Source organism: Pelmatolapia mariae, linkage group LG16_19, assembly GCF_036321145.2.
Source record: "Pelmatolapia mariae isolate MD_Pm_ZW linkage group LG16_19, Pm_UMD_F_2, whole genome shotgun sequence".
In the NCBI taxonomy this organism is placed as follows: domain Eukaryota; kingdom Metazoa; phylum Chordata; class Actinopteri; order Cichliformes; family Cichlidae; genus Pelmatolapia; species Pelmatolapia mariae.
Genome location: NC_086241.1, coordinates 32419897 through 32439270, shown reverse-complemented (window position 1 = coordinate 32439270; position 19374 = coordinate 32419897). Strand labels below are relative to the sequence as shown.

Here is a 19374-nt window from a genome sequence, read left to right as displayed (position 1 = left end):
CAAACCCAGACAGACTGGGTCACTTCCAGCTGGGCTTAGTTGGTGTTGACAGCTTGTAGAAAGTGTTATCTTTATTTTTAGGAACAAGTCATTGTTGCCTGTTCTCACTATGTTTCTGAAAAATATATCTAATATTTGTGATTTACAGAGTGTTCACAGAATGTTTTCCCTGCTGTGTCTCTGTGTGTGTTCATAGGTGACTCTAAATTGGCTGTAGGTGTGAATGTTCTTCTACAGCAGCGGTCCCCAATCCCCGGGCCACGGACCGGTACTGGTCCTTGAGTCGTTTGGTACCGGGCCGTGAGAGTTGAGGCTCGGGTGTGAAATTTATGGTTTTCAGGGTTTTTATCATTAACTCGGTTTCCCTGGGTCTTTTCCCGTGTTGTAGGAGTGTTTTATTTTGAAAGTAATATTTACAGGTTACCATAGCGACCAGAGTGCATTAAGGGGCAGAGAGGAGGATGTTACTCTCAGTGTTGTTGGAGCATTTCTGGAGGACGCTGCTAATAAAGTTACACAATTACACAGTGAATTCATTTTTATTATTATATTAACAAAATACCACAGTTTTTGTCTTGGTCGTATCATTTTATTTTGTTGTATTATCCGCCACACCTTAAAGGCCAGTCCGTGAAAATGTTGTCTGACATTAAATCGGTCCGTGGCACCAAGGTTGGGGACTGCTGTTCTACAGCCAGTATAATGAGTACTGAGTATTGAACATGTCACCAATTTTCTAAGGAAATATATTTCTAAAGCTCCTTGACATCTCACCAGATTTTGGTAACAACCCATCCAATCCACTCATGCAAAGAAATCAAACCATAGATGTCCATAACTTATGTACAATAATCAGAAATGACACAGGGAAAAAGTATTGAATACGTGAAAAAAGCATGGAAATCAAGACACCATACACTATCAATTAGAAATAAATTAGAAATTAATTAGAAAAAATCTTGCAGTGCTAATTAATATCAGCTGGCTTAGTCCCAACTGATGGCCTATAAAAAGGTGTCTCATTACCAAGGTATCACACAAGAAACATCTCACGATGGGTACAACCAATGAGCTCTCTCGAGACCTTTGCAACTTTAATGTTGCAAACATAATAATGAGATTGGTTACAGAAGAATTTAAACTACCAATAAATAAATATATGGTTTGATTTCTTTGCATGTGTGGATTGGATAGGTTGTTACTGACATCTGGTGAGAATTTCATGTCAATAGCACCTTTGGAAATATATTTACTTAAAAAACTGGTGATGTGTTCAGTACTTATTTTGCCTGCTGTCTCTCTCTCTCTCTGTCAGCTCTGCGTCAAACTGGCTACCTGTCCATGGTGGACTTTGGCTCCTGAGACCCTGAATCTGGTAAAGGAAATAGAAAGGAATGGATGGATTTGTGGCTGCTGTAAAGTTGCCACTGTTGACAGCATTGATGCTGATTGGCTCAGTTTTTTTCTTCCATGAGGAAGCTAGCTGGGGCTTTTCTCCACTTCATAGAGGTGGTAAACTTTTATTGCAGGCAGTCTTTTATTTGTTATAAGTAGATATGAACAAATCCTGCTTTTGTGGTGCTCCTTTTTCCTCTGTTAAAGTGACTGCTTTATCATTAAGCAGCAGTATCAGGGTCTAGCAACTGTATCCAATCAAAGAACCACTCGCTATTCTTTTTTTAGATTCTATTTTTGGCATTTTAAGCCTTTATTTGACGGCACAGTGGAGAGAGTAGACAGGAAAGCTGTTCGAGAGAGTGTGATGGAATGACACGCAGGAAACAATCTGAGGCAGGCTCAAACCCAGCTCTATTTTTACTTTATGAAGAGTTTTTAGCTGTTCTAGCAATTTCTAGTAGTTAACTTATAAAAGCACACCTTAGAATTTGCTTGTTTAGCACGCGCTACTAGTTCTGGGGCAGGTTCTTCATTCATGCCTGGCCCAGCAGTTCTCTGCTCAGGTGCTTAGAGCTGATCAAAAATGATAGCTGTGGATGGAACAGTGATGCACAAGCAAAGTCAATCAAAGCATTTGACAGATGAGCTAAAAGAAAAAAAAAGAATAAGATTAAATGGAGCATGTAAAAGTGTCATCCTTTGGGAGATATTTACAGATCAGCAGCCTTGAGCTCGCTCACACAGAGAACAGCCTGTAGTTACTCTCGGGAAAAAGTGTTTCCCAGAGGGATGAGAATTTTTGCAAATGCATCTGGAGGTACTTAGATTCAAAGCACTGTATCAACCTATGAAAAGCAGCTTTTTGTATGTTCTGATTTCATATAAAGTACATTCTGTGGTATGTGTGCACATGAGCATATTTGCCTGAATCTGCTGTGCTACACGATGGACACCGAATTAAAGCCTTGCGGTGTGTTTGGCCAAATAAGGAGAAGCGAGTGATATGAATAATGCCTGGCAGGATTTGGGAGCTCTCAGGGTTAGGTTAGCAGTGTTGAGCTGAAGGCGGATCCTTACCACTGTGTGTTCTTCTCCGATGGGCATCAGTTACAGCAGCTCCAAACCTGCAGAACAGAAGCATTTTAAAAGTGTGTCTGTCTTCAAAGTGAAAAGAATCAACTGTACTTTCTACTATTTTAGAACATACTAAATTCTGTACAACCTTAATATATTTGCTAGTTTTACTTGTATTTACTGTTTTGTTTATTATTATTATTATTATTATTGAAACAGAACTCTTAAACAACCCACTAAGAACGAATATGACAGACACTTTTGGTAGTGATGGGAGCCCATATAAGAGGTTATCAAAACGTTTTGAGTCCAGCTGCTATTTTTAGATCCCAATGCAGAAGTCCTGTTATGGACCCTTTGTACTTGTGCCTCTGTGAGGAGTGCTGGATCTCCTTGTGTGTGTCAAAATGGCGATCCTTCATTTTGATTTCCAGTTTTGGGAATAAAGTTGCCTGAAGGCAAATCTGGTGAACAGAGCAGGTGTGTTTTATGTACTGTGTTTTCATCGCAGTTTGTGCTGGCACACACCATTCCATGTGCAGTTTAGATTGTTTCCAATTAATATCTTCTGTAAGAGATTACAGGGCATTATACTTGAACTCTGCAATGGCAGTCTCACCCTGGAGACTAATTCACCATGCAGAACTCCTTGTATGTTTATAAAAACAAAAACAAACCAAAAAACACAGGCTTGCTACCGGCCTCGTTCATTACCTGAAATTCTGCATCCAGGCTTGGAAACTATTGACTCATCTGAAAACTGTGGAAAACTGCTGAGGCTTCACTGGAGAACCAACTCATCATCAGTAATGATCCTTCACACAAAATTTGTGTCAGTTTGAAACAAAATAATGTCTGCTCTCTGCACAAGTTTGAGGACCATTGTGAAATTGCAAAGCACAAGATCCCAACCCTGTCCCAACTAAACAATTGTCATAAAACCTTTTTTCTCTCCATTCTGAGGTGCAGACTCCTTAATTTGCACACCTTAATTCTCCCATGCACCTTCATAGATAACTTGAATCTTTTTTTTTTGGCAACGTACCACATTTCTGTGAGTGGCTCTGAAATGTTAAAAGCTAATGTTCTCAATGCAGTCTCAATTGCTGTTTTCTGATAGCACCTATGCTGGATTAGAGCTAAGTGTCACGGTGGAGTGTGTATGGAGGACCCAGGTGCGGACACAGGCGAAGGGACAGAATTAATACTAACAAATGGTGAACCTTTATTTCGGCTGATATACATGAAACATAAATCAAAGCAAGAAAACAAACTAGACTGTGAAACTATGATTCAGCTAAGACACTATGAACTGGACTATGATTTCTACGACAAGGGTAAGATGCACATATGACACGATGCTGAGCACACAAAGACTGAGGACTTAAATACACACATGAGGTGATCAGGGGAAGTGGAGACACATGAGGACACAGCTGACTCGAATGAAACAGGGGGGAGTAAAACTAACCACTAGTGCTGGGCGATATGACGATATATATCGTGTGGACGATAGAAAAGTGTCTATCGTGCCATTTGTCTTCTATCGTTTCTATCGTTTCTAGCCCGAATTTTACAAATTATTACATAAAATATATCATTAACCCTTTACAACCGGTCGGAGCAGGCACACTCCGTTTTGCCTAACTATTTTTAAATCCCTGTAGAACTGTAACCACGTAAGGTAGCGCAATAATGGGTTTTTTTGCATATGAAACCGTAAAAGTTGTACTTACATCTTATTCCATTAGCTTGCCCTAGGTCACGGTTTTCTTCCACATATAGCTTTGCAAAAATTGCATAAAAAGCACTTCCAGCAACAAAAACATAATATTCCAGAAACAGGCTTTGCCGATCCAATCAGCTGTTCATAACACTTCCTAGTTTGTATATAAGTCAGCGCGAACTCTCGCATGTCCGCCATTACCTGCCCAAAACCGGAAGTGACGTCATTTTCGCGGAAATGTAGTTTTTTAAGCTTCAAAGCCTATGTTGGTGTTTTTAAAAGTCATGTTTGACTTTATGTTCTTCTGTATCGTTTCTGGGATGCTTAGAAGTCAAATTACACTGTTGTAAATAGTTTATTTTGATGCACATGCTGTGTTTTTGCAAATTTGCATTTATTTATTTTTATTTTTCCTGTAGTATATAAAAAATTGTGTGTCTCAAAAATAAAACTAAGAAGACACTCAAAATAAATAAATGTAAAGATAAGCTCTGGCGGACTTGGTTCTATGGTAGGTCTTAAAGGGTTAAATAGCCTGTGCAAATATATTAGTGTTGTCTTCTCACTATACATACTCTTAACAAGAGAAAATAAAGTATTAAAAAATGATATTTTTCGCAAAGAAACTCTGTCTTGTGGTTTTGCAACATGGTGCTGCTTTACGTGCACCCGGATTTGCGACATGCTTTACAGTAATTCAAAACAAAGACTGCACCCTCTCCACTCGCTGTTTAAAGACTGCATACTTTCCAGATGACCACAGGTCAGGTGGTATATCGTGATATATATCGTTATCGTGATATAAAATAATTCATATCGTGATAAATATTTTTTCCATATCGCCCAGCACTACTAACCACATCAACACAGAACACAAGACCCTTTTCAAAATAAAACAGGAAACATGGAGACTTAGACATGACAACACAAGCTTAACAGACCTAAAACACATGACAGTCTAGACAAGGAACGAAACACAGAAACCAAGGAGACAGCTGATAAGTAATCGTTAACCTAAACCTCCACTAAAGCCGAAATAAGAATAGCACACAAATTTATAATCACCAAACTAAAATGAGAACTTCAAAATTACAAAATAAGACCCAGAGACCCAGCCTGTGACACCAAGCTTGGTCGACAAAATGATGAACCTTTCAGGTATGGACACTCGTCGTCACGGAACAACATTGTTTCAACTAATAGAAGCAGTTGACAACTCTCCAAGAAATACGCTAGTTTTTCCTTCTAATATAGGGTTTTTCAGCAGTACAGTATATATGAGTAAAATAACTATTATGAACAGCTGATTTCCTCAGATGCCTTGCCCAAATTCTAGACCAAGTGGTTTTGCTTTAAAAAAAAACTTGTAAAGATCAGTAGACAGCATCCTGAAAACTCTTGAAAACAATCAGGCATTTTATCTTTTCTGCCCAATTTTTAACAATATCCTTGATAAACCCCTTCTACTTCTTTTTTTGATAAAACAACGTTTCAACCCTTAGTTCTCAGTCATCTCATAAAGCTGCCAAAACCCATCTGTCATGTTATTGTCCAAATTTTAGACAAATGTTACTGTATTAGACTATTGTAAGCCAAAATCTAGTTTATATTTTCCGTCTCTTTGAAACATCTTTGAAACATCTTTGTAACATCTTTGTAACATCTCCTTCAAATCTTTGCAACGTTGTCCACTTGATTCACCTGCTTCAAAAAAACTGTTTTGAAAATCAGTTTTACAACTAGAAGTCAGATAGATTTAAATCATCACTTCAGCTTGACTTGGAATTTGTTTTATAAGCACTGGTTGTGTACAAAAGCATCTATAATTCTATATGTTGTCCACCAGATATACAAAACTGAAAACAAATTCTCTTTTAACTTGATAAATCATAGGGACGCCTACAGTAAACTAGGTGATCCATCCCTCCTTCACCTCAGTGCTGATCTGATCGCTAGACTTATAACTCTTATTTGTAATTTAACACTTTCTAAAGCCAATTTTTTTTAAATATGGAAAGCTGCACAGGTCTTACTACTCGATAAAAGTAATGACCCTAGTCACTTAACTAATTACCACCCTATTTAAAACTGTTTAGTCCTAAAGCCCTAAATAATGGGCAATTAAAGTGTATAACATTTTACAATGATAGCAGACAGGTTTTAGATCATGTCGCAGAACAATGCCTGCAGTGTGTGTGTAGGTAACAATAGTATGGAAACTCTTGATCATCAGTATTGTGCTGCACTTTTGATAGATCCACCAAAAACATTCAATTCAGTAGATCGTGGCATTTTATGAGAAAAAACACACAGGTAGATCTTTTTGGACTTCTTCTTTTCACCGTGTACGCAAACAATGTTATCATTGTTACCCAAAACTGTAATGTGCATTTTTATGCAGACACTATTTTATATGCCACTGATTTGGCAAATCTATAGAAACAAGAAAATTACACCCAAAGATTGGATTTTTATATAAAAATAAATCACTATATAATTTTGTCTGCATAAATAGGCAATTCTTTTCCTAGTCACCATTACACCTTACATGGAAAGGTGGGCTAGTACTTGCTACTGGAGTGATTTCCAAAGTGTACACTGTTAAAAAAAATCCTAGAAAAACAGTAATATTCCGGCAGCTGGGGCGCCAAAATAATACCAGAAAATAACAGAAAATATCTTTCTCATAAAAATACGGTTATTTTCAGTAATGACAATACAGTTTGTTGCCCTAATTTTACATGGGATTTTGCCTTTTTCAAGTACTTTTAAACATTAAATTAGGAACATTTTAACGTGATTAAACAATGAAATTACCTATAAACAATTTCAATGAATGTGGCAATATGAATAATAATACGTAAATGTACAGAAATATACAGTTAACAGTTGGTTTAAATAATAATGGATTGCATGCCCTGGGACAGACTGACAGAGGCGAGGCTGCCATATCGCACCATCACCAGTAGGCGGTAGGTGAAGTGTCTTGACCAAGGACACAACGACCGAGAGTGTCCGAGCCGGGGCTCGAACCGGCAACCTTCTGATTACAAGGCGAACTGCCAACTCTTGAGCCACGATCGCCCTAAATCGCAACAATAGTAATAATTATTTGATGTTAAAAAAGTTTATAAGAATCATTTCATATATTTTTCCATAGCGTTACATTTGAATTTAACAGTTCAATCTTTCAAATAACGGACACATATTTGTGAAATCATGATACATTTGTGAATGTATTTTAACAATCTAAATATGCATATGCAGGGCTCTAGAGTTCGACCATTTGCGACCAAATTTTTCAATGGTGTGACTAAAAAGAATATTTGGTCGCACCGGTGCGACCAACTGTTCGGGTAACAAAAAAAAAAATATATATATTATATATATATATATATATATATATATCTGCAACTCTCCGTGTGGTCAACAACAGACACACATTATGCCCCTATCGTAGACTAAACCAATCAGATAGTCAGCGGCGGGACTTCTCTGATTGGCCGTGGTCCAGTTGAAAGTGCAGTTGGAAGAGGGAGGTGAGTAGCTTGAATAAAGCATTATCGATTCATTAAATACTGAATTGACTTTTAAATATAACTGTGTTTTGCCAGAAACGCCAGATTCTCAGATTAAAGCTCACAAAACTATTTCAACAACCACCAAACAGCAAATGAGAGCAGCTACACGGACTCCACACAAAGACGTAAACACAGCGTCGGGTCCGCGCTGTGTTTACGTCTTTTTTGCACTGATTCTGAGCTGCAGGTTTTGTCTCTCTCCAACCAAAATTTGCCGAGCCAGCAGCAAAAGAAGCAGCAAACTACGCTTCACATTTGATCAATATCGTCATGAATTCCCTCTGACTTTTGCTGTTTTGTTTCCACCACAATAAAAATCACACTTCATGCACAGCTCTCTCTCTCTTTCTGTACTTCAAGAACAGTTTCCCATCCCAAATCTCTGTTTTCGGCATTATTCATTCGCTTATTACCCACCAGTCTACCGTTGTTTACAGCGCTGTTGGCCGCTGTCTTTTTCTTTTCTTTTCTTTTTCTTTTTTTCACTCAAATGACCTCGGACAAGAAAGCCTAATTTCTGCTGTTCAATACTGAAGAAATTTAAACTTTTTAAAATTGTGCAAAATTGCAGAATATTGCAGAATATTTTGAAGGTTATCTGCTATAAAAAGCCAGACCAGAAAAATCTCCTTCATGTTTTTCTGTGTTTTATTCTCAGTTACTTTCACACAAAGGCATCTGCTGTGATGTTCACAATTCTGATGAAGTCTCACATGTATCAGTACTGATAAATGATCAGAATTATAATATTTCTGACTGTCTGAGGCTAAATTGAATCGAATCAGGACTTTGAGAACCGGAATCGAATGGATTATAGAAATCAGTGATGATACCCAGCCCTAGTGAGTAGCCTAGGCCCGACAGAAGTGGATGTAGCTGTGGGTAGTAAGAAAAGATGAAAAGAACGATTGATAACTTTTTTGTTAAGTTAAGGCCTGATCAGTCTGAAATTCATAGCCAGCTCTGACACAGTGCCATCAATCTTTGAATGCTGAAAAAGCACAGTGTATCCAGAAAACACATTATATGCTGCAATAAATGCAATGCCCAAGTGTCCCCTCTCCCCACTGCCTTTCAGCAGCATGCAACAGCAAACAGGTCGTCAGGCCAAGATGATGATTAAGTTTAACATTTTCTACAATATTGACAAAGCACTTTAAGCACAAGATTGTTAGTTAATAATTTAGAAATGAATATTGTCTGTATGGACTGCAATTCTCTCTCTCTCTCCCCCCCCCCCCCCCCCCAAAAAAAGTGCACATGTAAAACTGCGGTGTTAAGCAATGCGGTTGAAAAATTTGAGCCCATGGCAAAAAGTTAGTCTAGAGCCCTGATATGTACAGACAAATACATTTAAAAAACAAGAAAATTATGTTTTATTACATTACAGTGATTTTACGTTAATTTACATTTGAAATGTGAAATCACAGTCTATTTATGTAAATTTAATGATATTCTAGAAGAACAGAACAAAACTGTAAAATACACAGTAAAATACTTTAATATTAGGACTTTTTCTTATAGTGTAGGCTGGGGCCACGAAGGTACTGCAGGTGGACCACAGTAATAACATAACTGAATTTAAAAGTACTCAGAAGTATGTACACATACATATTTATATAAATGTATTTATATAAAATTGATTTAAAAATAGCAACAGGAGGTGATAGTTTGCGATGTTAATCATTAGTCTGGCTTAACTGTACAGCCCTTGTTTTGTTTGTGTCCCAGCTGCAGGTGGGTTGTAAATTGACTTTAACGCGTTGCATATGAGTGGGTAACATTTGCAACTGATAGCCAACAGTGTGGCCACTGATGGCTGTCACTTTATCTTATCTTAGCCACTATTGGCTAATGTTTGGTTTATGTGGGGTTTTTTTTAAGGAAATACATCATTTTCTCCTGTATTTTGATAAGAATGAAGATTTAAGGCTCAGTGTGCCCCATGGGATTTTCTGGTATGGAAATTCCCATCCCTGGGAATGGCTGCCCTAGTGAATCAAGGAGCATTGCATGATGTTTATTTACAAGGCTCAACTGCAAAGATTGCCTGCATACCTCTGTTCCTTGACTGAATTTAAACATAGTACTTAAAATATCAGATCACAGGACCCCTTAATATTAGCTGTACCTCACATTCACACTGAACTTGGAAAATCTTGATTTAAATCCTTTGCTGTTACTTAGTTAGTTAAAAGTTGCAAAAACTATGAAACTTGACTATCTGATTTCACTGAAAAATTTTAAAGAGTTGAAAGACTTTTTCTTTATTTGTGATCACGTATGATTTGTTTTATTACATAGCTGGGTGTCTTTTTTTCTGTATACATGTCTCTTTTAAAAACAGATCTTGACCTCAATGAGACTACCTGTTAACAAGCTTGTTAATGCAAACTTAAAAATGTATTGTTTTCATTTGATGAGTAGTACAAAAGCTGATTATACAGTTATTTTTACAACCATTTTTTTCTAAAAAAGGGGATTCTCAATGCCATTGTCACTCGCACAAACTCTGCCCATGGTTGCCGCGACCTTTTCCAGTAGACCATACCTCCTTTTATCATTTTTTCAGCCTGACTTCCTGCTTGATGGTACACCAATGTTGCCAAAGTTGTCCTAGTCAGAAAGCATCACTACAATCGCCACTGAAGATTCACACGAACAAGCTAATTCCTTTTCTTCTTTTACCCACTCCTCCCTCGCTCTTTCTCCTTCCTCCCTACCTTTCTCCCCATTTCCTCTTTATTGTTCCAAATGTTAAACAGAAGCAAGACGTTCTCAACCAAGTAAGCCTCAGCCCGGTGGGCTCTGCATGCTGTGTGGTGTCTGTGTCGGCAGACTGCATGCACATTCTGTCCACTAACATAACATAACCACGCCCTTACCGCTGCAGATGGTCTGTTACACAGCCAGGGGAAAAGGCCATGGGGCTGTTGAGTTCAGTGCTAGTATGTACCCACCATATTGCTGTATCAGGGGAAGCTGTGTGTGTGTGTGTGTGTGTGTGTGTGTGTGTGTGTGTGTGTGTGTGTGTGTGTGTGTGTGTGTACGGGTTCGTACTATCCTGGTGGGGACCAAAATCTGACTTTTACTATCCTGGTGGGGACTTTCTGCACCGTGGGGACCAAAATCCAGGTCCCCTCGGGGTTGAAAGCAATTTTCACACTCAAAATGCGGTTTTACTGTCAGGGTTACAATTAGGTTATGGTTAGGTTTAGGGTAAGGGTTAGGGTTAGGCATTCATTTTTAATGGTTAGGGTTAGGGTAAGGGGCTAGGGAAAGCATTATGTCAATGGGATGTCCCCACGAAGATAGCAAACCAGACATGTGTGTGTGTGTGTGTGTGTGTGTGTGTGCAGCTTCTAGTACATCCATTCAGTCGTTACTAAGCTTAAAGATGTGATGGTCAGTTGATACCACATTTACATTGAACTGTTTAAGGAAATACTAGCATGGCACTCCAAATCATGACTGTGGACTCTCATTTCAGGCCAGATCAACTAAAGCTGGAAACTCCATCACATTTTTTTTTCTGTCCATGGGTGGTATTGGTGTATACATGTCCATCAGTAAGTCTGTTAACATCTTTGCCCTTTCCTTTCTCACGCAGCCTATTGACTATGAGGGCTTCCAGCTCTTCATGGTGACTTATTTGGAGAATGACATACCAGAAGAGCTTTGTCAACATCTCTTTACTTCCTTCAAGAGCAAGACGGGAGGCTGTTCTCCAGACCAGTCTCGGGCAGGAACGAGCTTATTGGGTAGGCTGCTTGTGTTGTTGTCTTAAATAATACTCATCCCAGAAATATTCACCCCACACATCTATGATGTGAGAAGTTGGGTAATACTGTTACATTATTAGAGGTAACACAGGGTAACAAACTGTGCAGATATAGGAGGTCAAGGCTAGGGATGGGTATCGTTTAGGTTTTATCCGATACCAGTACCAAACCGGTACTTTTGAAACGGTGCCGGTGCTTAAACGGTGCTCGAACCGGTGCTTAAAGAATGGAGAACACATACTCTGTCCAAAAACCTCTCATGTTTAGCTGTTTTTTTGTAAAAAGATAACAATGTTAGCCATTTCTGCAGCTATAGGGCATATATGGTATCACTCTTGGCTGGAAGCAGTGCTTAAACAATGGAAAAAAAACCCCACAAACTTTGTCCAAAAACCTCTCATGTTTAGCTGTTTCCCTCTTTTTCTTTGGTCATTTTAGCCTTTTTGGCCAGGGTGAAGGGAGTATCTGCCATCAAACAAGAAGACAGTGTTTGCTAGTTTACCTTACATGCATTAATTTAATAACGTGGTTAGCCTACTCAACGTAAATTACACACGAACAACATTAAGCTACTCACCCAGAGAAGAACGGCTGCTGCTGCCATCATCATCCATCATCATTTCTGCTACACTGGCAGGGCTAGGGGCCACGACTCTACTCTTCGGGTTCTTGGGGGATGTTGCTAACTCCGGGTCCGATAACAGGCACCACACCCACAGTAGATGTGCTCGGTGTGAGGTCTCGCAGCAAGCTATCAAATACGGTGCATTTCTCGGCTTTTAACAAAATGCTATACGTCACTAGGTGTTTCATCAGATTCAAGGAGTTACCTCCTTTGCACAGTATCACCTTAAAGCACTTGTTGCAGGCTGCTGAGTTTGCATATTTTGCTGTGAAGTACAGCCAGACTTTTAACCGCTTCGCCTTGGGCATTTTTGATCTGTAGCTCTGCTCTAAAAGAACGTACGTACCTGGGCCCACCTACTACGCTTGCAAAGGTAAAATGATTGGCTAGAATCCAAAATGTATGACATCTCAGGGAAAAAAAGCACCAAAATAAAGCACCGAAATGTGCGCTGCTTTTCGGTCTGGTTACTACCGTTTATGTCAGAACCGGTGCCATAATGACACCGGATACCGGTACCCATCCCTAGTCAAGGCTGAGGATAATTGTATAATTGTGACCATGATGCCATATATGTTATTATTTGAATCAAAACCTTGACCTGTTTCCAAACATAATAAAGCTGCCATATCCCTAAACCTAGCCAAATAGAGCAAATAATATATACATATATGCACTGCTTCAGGTTGGAGGACACACCATTCTAATGATGTGGAGTTCATTAGCTAGCTTCCTTCTTAGCTACGAATTAGTTACCTTTCTACTTCCTAAACTGGTTGTGCTTTTGGCTGTCTAGCTTTAACATTAGCATTAGCTTCTGCTTGTTTCTAAAGTTTGAGTTTGTAAAATCTCACCACTATTTGTCAGTAGATTGCAGATCAGAGTTATGTTTTCTTACCCTGTCTAATTCAAGTGTATAATTCTAGCTGCAGTGGACAACATCCGGTTGTTAAGTGATGATGTATGAACCCTGCTTTTGGGTCCAAACTACTCTGTGTTTATTAAGGCTGTTGTGTTTTTAACATGTTGTAATGCTTTGCATCTTGTTTTAGTTAATTGGTGATCACTTTCAGATCAGTTTCTCTCTTGGTTTTTATTACCACTATTCATCGGCAAGCACATTTTAAAGCTCAGTTTTTGAAACCTTACGATGTAACTACAGCCCAGCCCATGCAGCAGTATATTAATGACTAACCTTGTATTGTGGATGGATTATCTCAGTTGTTCTCCTGATTGAAGTTTGGTCCGTTTACAGCAGGGGTGTCAAACTCAATTGTACAGGGGGCCAAAACTCAAGGCACACTTTAGGTCACGGGCCAAACAAGATAAACATTCATTGAACACACTAAAACAATGTTTTTTAAACATAAATATGAATAAAAACAGACAGGAATATCATTCCAGATTAAATAAACTTAAAAAAAAAACTTTAACTTTAAATATTTTGCTCTTCATAAGAATATATCCTGTCAAAATTATGTAAGTTAGAATTATGAACATGCTGCCAAAAAACCGCAGAAAAAAATAAATGAAAGCATGTGCCGCATGTAGACGGAGCTGGGGCATTGCTTCAGGAATGGAACTAATAAACTGTGTGGGCCATTCAGTGTCCTACTTTCCCTTGAGTGTATCATTACACTGCAGCTCCATCTGAATCTGCACAGGTGCAGTTCAGCAAAGTCCGCTGACTTGGTTCAACATTACTTGGCAACAGGGAAAGTGAGGCAGGTTGCACTGGTGCATTTGTGACAGCTTCACTTGAAATGCCTTCACCGCATCATACATGCCATGTCCATGAACTGACAGATTTCCTTGCTGAGCTCAAAAACTCTATTGAGAATTTTTAACCCAACTCAGCCAACGGACCTCTGTATGATAAGGAATGTCGGCAAACTCTGAATCTATTTCCCACATAAAAGACTGAAATTGACGGTGATTTAAACTTTTAGCTCGGATGAAATTTACAGTCTGCGTTACGGTGATTATTGCATGCTCCATTTTTAGGACTTTACCACACAGCCTTTCCTGGTCTTTGATGCAGTGATGTGCTGTTAACTCTCCTCCTGCATCTTTACTCGCATCCTGCTAACTAGTCCGCTTTTTTCACCGCACAACACCGGCGCTCCATCTGTTGTAAGTCCAACAAGTTTGTCCCAGGGCAGTTTCATGTCGGTAACACTTTGACATACGTTTTTTTTTATAAAAAAAAGGCTTTTCCTGTCGTTGTCCCGTGCATCGATTTAATGTTCAATATTTCCTCTCCACGGATGAAGATGGTCAGCTGTGCAATGTCCATCATGTCTGTACTTTCATCCACAGCAAGAGAGTATGCAATAACGTTTTTGCTTCTTTCACACAACTGTGTTCTTAAATCAGTGGCCATCTCACAAACCCGATCAGCAATCGTATTTCTCCTCAGGCTCACATTTGCCAAAATCTGCGTTTTGTCTGGACACAAGACGTGGCACAGCTTCATCATGCAGCTCTTCAGAGTGGATTTGGCTTTCTCATCTGCTACAATAAAACTTGCTTTCACAACAGTTTCACTTTGTGATTTTGCTCTGATGAAAAACGTCTGCTGAAATGTCAGATTCTTCTTTAGCTCTTCTACTTTCTGTAGTTTCTGCTCTGCGTTTAGGTTTTTCAGCTTATCCTGACATTTTGTCTCGTAGTGCTGTCTTAAATTAAATTCCTTAATTACAGCCACATTACCTCCACTACTAAGACACACGGGTTTACCAGCACTGTCTGTAAACATATATTCAGTCTCCCACTGGCGCTGAAAGGCTCTGCTTTCAGAATCAACTTTTCTCTCCACCATTGTGAGGGGCTAGCTTCGCAATTATAGAAGTTTGACTTAATTGACGCGAGAATGTTCCCAGTTAGCCTAGCGTTCAGCAAGGAGGCTGCAGCCCTGCATTATGGGATCTGTAGTTTGTATATTATTAGCGCCTCATGTCGCGGGGCCATGCATAATAATAATAATACATCTATATAAAATGATCTCGCAACACACTAAAAATGTACGCCGCGGGCCTTGACTTTGACACATGTGGTTTACAGCATCCTGCTGTGCAATTGCATTTGTCCCTAACCATCAGGAACCCTTCCCGTTAACTTTTATCGAGTGGAAAGAAGTTAGCGTTCATCCTCCAGCTCCACTGTGTTTATATTATGCTAACATAGCTGTGCAGCTAGCCACCACGTAGCACATCATTATATACCAGCTAGTCCAACTTCAGTAACCCTACAAAATGCTGTTTACTTTTCTGTCTTCATTTATGTTGGAAGTGATAGCAAAGCTGTACGTTTTAATTTTTTCGGAAATCCCTCGGTCAGAACATGGTATATCAAGTTTAGATTGAAACTAGCGAGCTAACTCTCTGCTAACTTCGAACTCCGTTAAACTTAATAAATTCTGTTTTCGTAGATGTTAAACTTAATTTTTACACTTGGTAGAGCAGGCACACTTATCATTTTATTAAAGATAAAAGAATTTAGACAGTTTTTAACTCTCAGTGATGCCACAGTATTCATTTGACTTTGGGACCTGAAGCGGAGTTTGGACCTGGAAATGGCGAATGACGTCAGACTTAAAGACCGGACAAACAACTCTGTCCACTGTTGTGAGTGTAGGCTTTCAATCCAGTATTTACCTCAGTTATCAATATGCCGGGTCCCCATGTGTAGTTACTGTAGAGGACACTGTAAAAGTTGTGATGAGTGGAGCTCACTTCTGTCTGATGACAGAGTTACTGAGGTGAGGATATTGGGTATGGAGGACCACAAGAGCCATACACATCGAAATAAAGAATTTTATGCTTGAATATTGAATTGTAGAACAAATTATGCAATTTTAAATTCATTTACGAAGTCATATGTAAATTAGTAATGTTTGAATAAATAAAATAAAGTAATTTATTATTTAATAATTTAATTTAAAATAGTGCTGTCAGCATTAATCTCATTAAAATGACGTTAACGCCATAACTGCATTAACGCGACAAATCTCCGTTAGCAGGTTAACGCGGATCGCGCCATGCGTGGGGCTGCACGGTGCAAACGCATTAACGAGCTAACCGCGCTAACGCGTTGACAGCGTGCAGCCCCACGCACGGGGCGATCCGCGCTAACTCACTAACTGTTATTTGCCACGTTAATGCGGTTATGGTGTTAACGTCATTTTAACGAGATAAACGCTGACAAAACGCTTTAAAATAAAAACACTATTTCTAAATCTATATTTCAAAATGAATGATTAATCCATTAAAAAAAACTTCAAATCAAAAAAGAATTTCACAAAAAAAGAATTAAACTCTAAATAAAAACCTCCTTTCAAAAACCATTTTCGAATTCCAATTAAAAAACTGATTTTCAAAATTGTTTTTAAAACACAATTTAAAAAAGAGAAATAAGTAAATGGATTAAAAATCAAACATTTATTTCTGACATTTAAAATGGCGATTCCACTCCTCACTCCCCATTTACCTTTCCTGTTAGCTCACGGATTAGCTATTATATTAGCTATTGGATTAGCTTTCTCATTTCTGAAATCCCGAAGCAATGCAAATTAGCCACGCGGCTTGCTGTAAGGAGCTCCCTGATTGGTTGGACAGACACAGGCTGGCTAACTGGATTTTTCTATGATGTGAGAATGTAAACAAACTGTTTATCAGAGGGAAATTGCGAATTTTAGGATACTCAAGCCTAACATTACCCACTATAATGTTAGCTTATAACCAATTGCTCATTGTCAGCTGTTCCATTCAGGTTTGCATGTCAACTCTGCTGACAATAACTAACTCTGACACTAGCTATAATAAATCACCATATTTATCCACGTTTTCTTGTATCAGATCCCTGATTCAGTTCAGGAGAGGTGTCTTGAGGTGGAGGATGAGGATGATTTTTTTTAATGAGATATTGATTGTGTTTTCTTTTTTCTCTTTATTGGTGAAAGGAACCATCTTCTCACATGTTAAAACATAGATGTGATCCGTCATATCTTGCTTTTGAAGGTACTTTCGCAGCACTCACCTATGAGGTCACCATCACCATGGAATACATTGTTAAAACCTCTGCACGGGTTCATATTTACCTCAGTTAGGACAGTTATAGTTTGAAACTGATGACAATAAATGACAAGCTTAGGTAGAGAAACATTATTTTATCATTCTTATATTCAAATGAAAACAATACTTTAACTATTTTTCATGTGTATGTGTGTACTAAATATGTTTTAGTTTGGTTCATGTCCTGCTCACTAACAGAAAGGGCAGAGCATATGGCCTCTGATACAAACTGAAACCAGGGTACAATCAAGATATTTTGGCCTTACTGTATGGGAGCTTTCATATTGTACATCTGACTCTTTGTATGCTCAAGACAACTACAACTGTACATCAAGGCTACTTTATTAGGGGATACATCATGACTGACCATCCTGTGTAAAAACCCCAAAACTTTTAAGCTAGCCACTTTCAGTTTAAAGTAAAGAGAGATTCACTACTTCCATACCTTTAAAAAAAATACCTTTCATGTTTTCATTTAATTCAGTGAACAAGTTTCATAGTATAAGAGAAAACTGAGCCGCCATGTTGGTACAATTTAAAATATGGGAACCGACAGCCCACGAGACTGTCCTTGTCCAGCCAGTAGCTAGATGCCTGCATGTTAATGGGAGGCTGTAGGACAGGGAGAACATATATCAGTCATCTCTTGTGATGGATTCTAGTGGCACACCCATTTTCATTGCATCGAAAAGCACCCCTGTGGACACACTAAGCACAAACCTGACTTCTGTACTCTCCAGCCACTAAACTCCATGATCAGCCTCGCACAGGTTAGTTAGGTTATTGTTATTGAATCAGCTGTGAGGGCAATCAGCAGGAGTTCACTGTCTGACTGACTGTTCTGTCGTGTTAAGCTGATTTTGCATAAGATTTTTTAAGCCTATGGCCTGTCCAGGCTCACAGCGCTTTTTAAAGAGATTTTTAAGTCCTAGCTGTACCTTTTATCAAACATGTTTAACACCAATACTATGACAATATAAACTCCACAGAGAGATTGACAATGATATGAAAGTTAGTTTCCTTTTTTAGGTTAACAGCCAAGATTACTGTATAGAGTTAACGTCAAGCAAGTGAAGAGAGCTTTCGAAGTAGCCATGTTTGCTGAAATTTGACCAGTGGTCAGATGGTCATCAGCTGTAGTTGTTCAATTATGTCAGAGTTCAAAGCATTTGATCATTCAGTCATTTGAGATTCTTTTGTTGGGTAAATATCCAGTGAGAAAAGGAGAAGATAGGGATGTAGTACTCTTTATAATGGTAAGCCATCTGACAAACATCACAACAGTTGCTCAGTTAACGCTAAAGACGTCAGCGACAGAAAAATATTACAAGGTCAGACAGACAGGCTCTCCAGTCACATTGTCGATCTGCAAATTAGGCTATATTTAAAAGTGCTCAGTTAACAAAAATGCACAGATGAACACTGACGCAAAACTAACTTCACACTGATAAGGGGAAAAGCACACACGAGCACAGACATCTATGGGACACACCGGGTCACTTACTCTGTCCTCTGCGCAGTATGTAAACACTTTCTGCCTCGTTGCCGCCATGTAAGTGCTGCGTGGGCCTAGGCACCAAGATCTGCCTGTCTGACTGCAGAGCAGCTGAAGAGACAGATGGACTGCTGAATTAGGAGTCTATTTATGAGCTATAAAGCTTGTAAAAGTAAGAGGCAACAAGTGCAGAGAGGCAAAATGTGAGTGAGAGAATGTCACTTTGGGCAGTGGCATTGGAGCTGTGAGTCCCAGTGCTGTGACTCAGTCCACAGGCCGAGGTTGACTGTCATCTGCCTGTCTTTGTGTCATCCTTTTAGTCTGTCGTAATGGTCTGAAAATGCAGAAATGACAGTACAGCAAATGTTGCTGTCAGTCTTATTTGTTTTCCACATGGACCCTAAAGCCTCTGGTATACTTGCTTCCAGGTAACAGCGGGAGTTTGGCTGTTTGGCTGTTTGCAGCCTGAACGATGAGTCTTACAAGAAGCATGTCCATGAGATACAATCAGGACAGTTAGTTTTTAACTACCCGTAAAATACTTTGGGAAATGTCCATCCTAATTTTCAGCTGTCAAAGGCAGCATATTTTCACATTTGATAGGAAAATTAAAAGATCATT

The 19374-nt window shown here is 39.0% G+C and overlaps 1 protein-coding gene and 1 long non-coding RNA gene across 5 annotated transcripts in view; one reads left to right on the top strand and one right to left on the bottom strand.

Moving 5' to 3' along the window:
* LOC134646422 (diacylglycerol kinase beta) overlaps positions 1-19374 on the top strand; it is a 156088-nt gene that overhangs the window by 39281 nt on the left and 97433 nt on the right. For 3 of the 4 annotated variants that reach the window (XM_063500313.1, XM_063500311.1, XM_063500310.1), the window contains exons 4-5: positions 10545-10565; positions 11390-11540. In XM_063500313.1, coding sequence (XP_063356383.1) covers positions 10545-10565; positions 11390-11540 — 172 coding nt within the window. The remainder of the gene's footprint in view (positions 1-10544; positions 10566-11389; positions 11541-19374) is intronic. The other variant, XM_063500312.1, reaches the window with a different exon arrangement.
* LOC134646423 (uncharacterized) lies at positions 1885-18859 on the bottom strand. The gene is made up of 3 exons (XR_010096670.1): positions 18763-18859; positions 2476-2522; positions 1885-1988 (listed from the first exon to the last, which is right to left on the bottom strand). It is a non-coding gene; the product is annotated as an uncharacterized LOC134646423 (long non-coding RNA).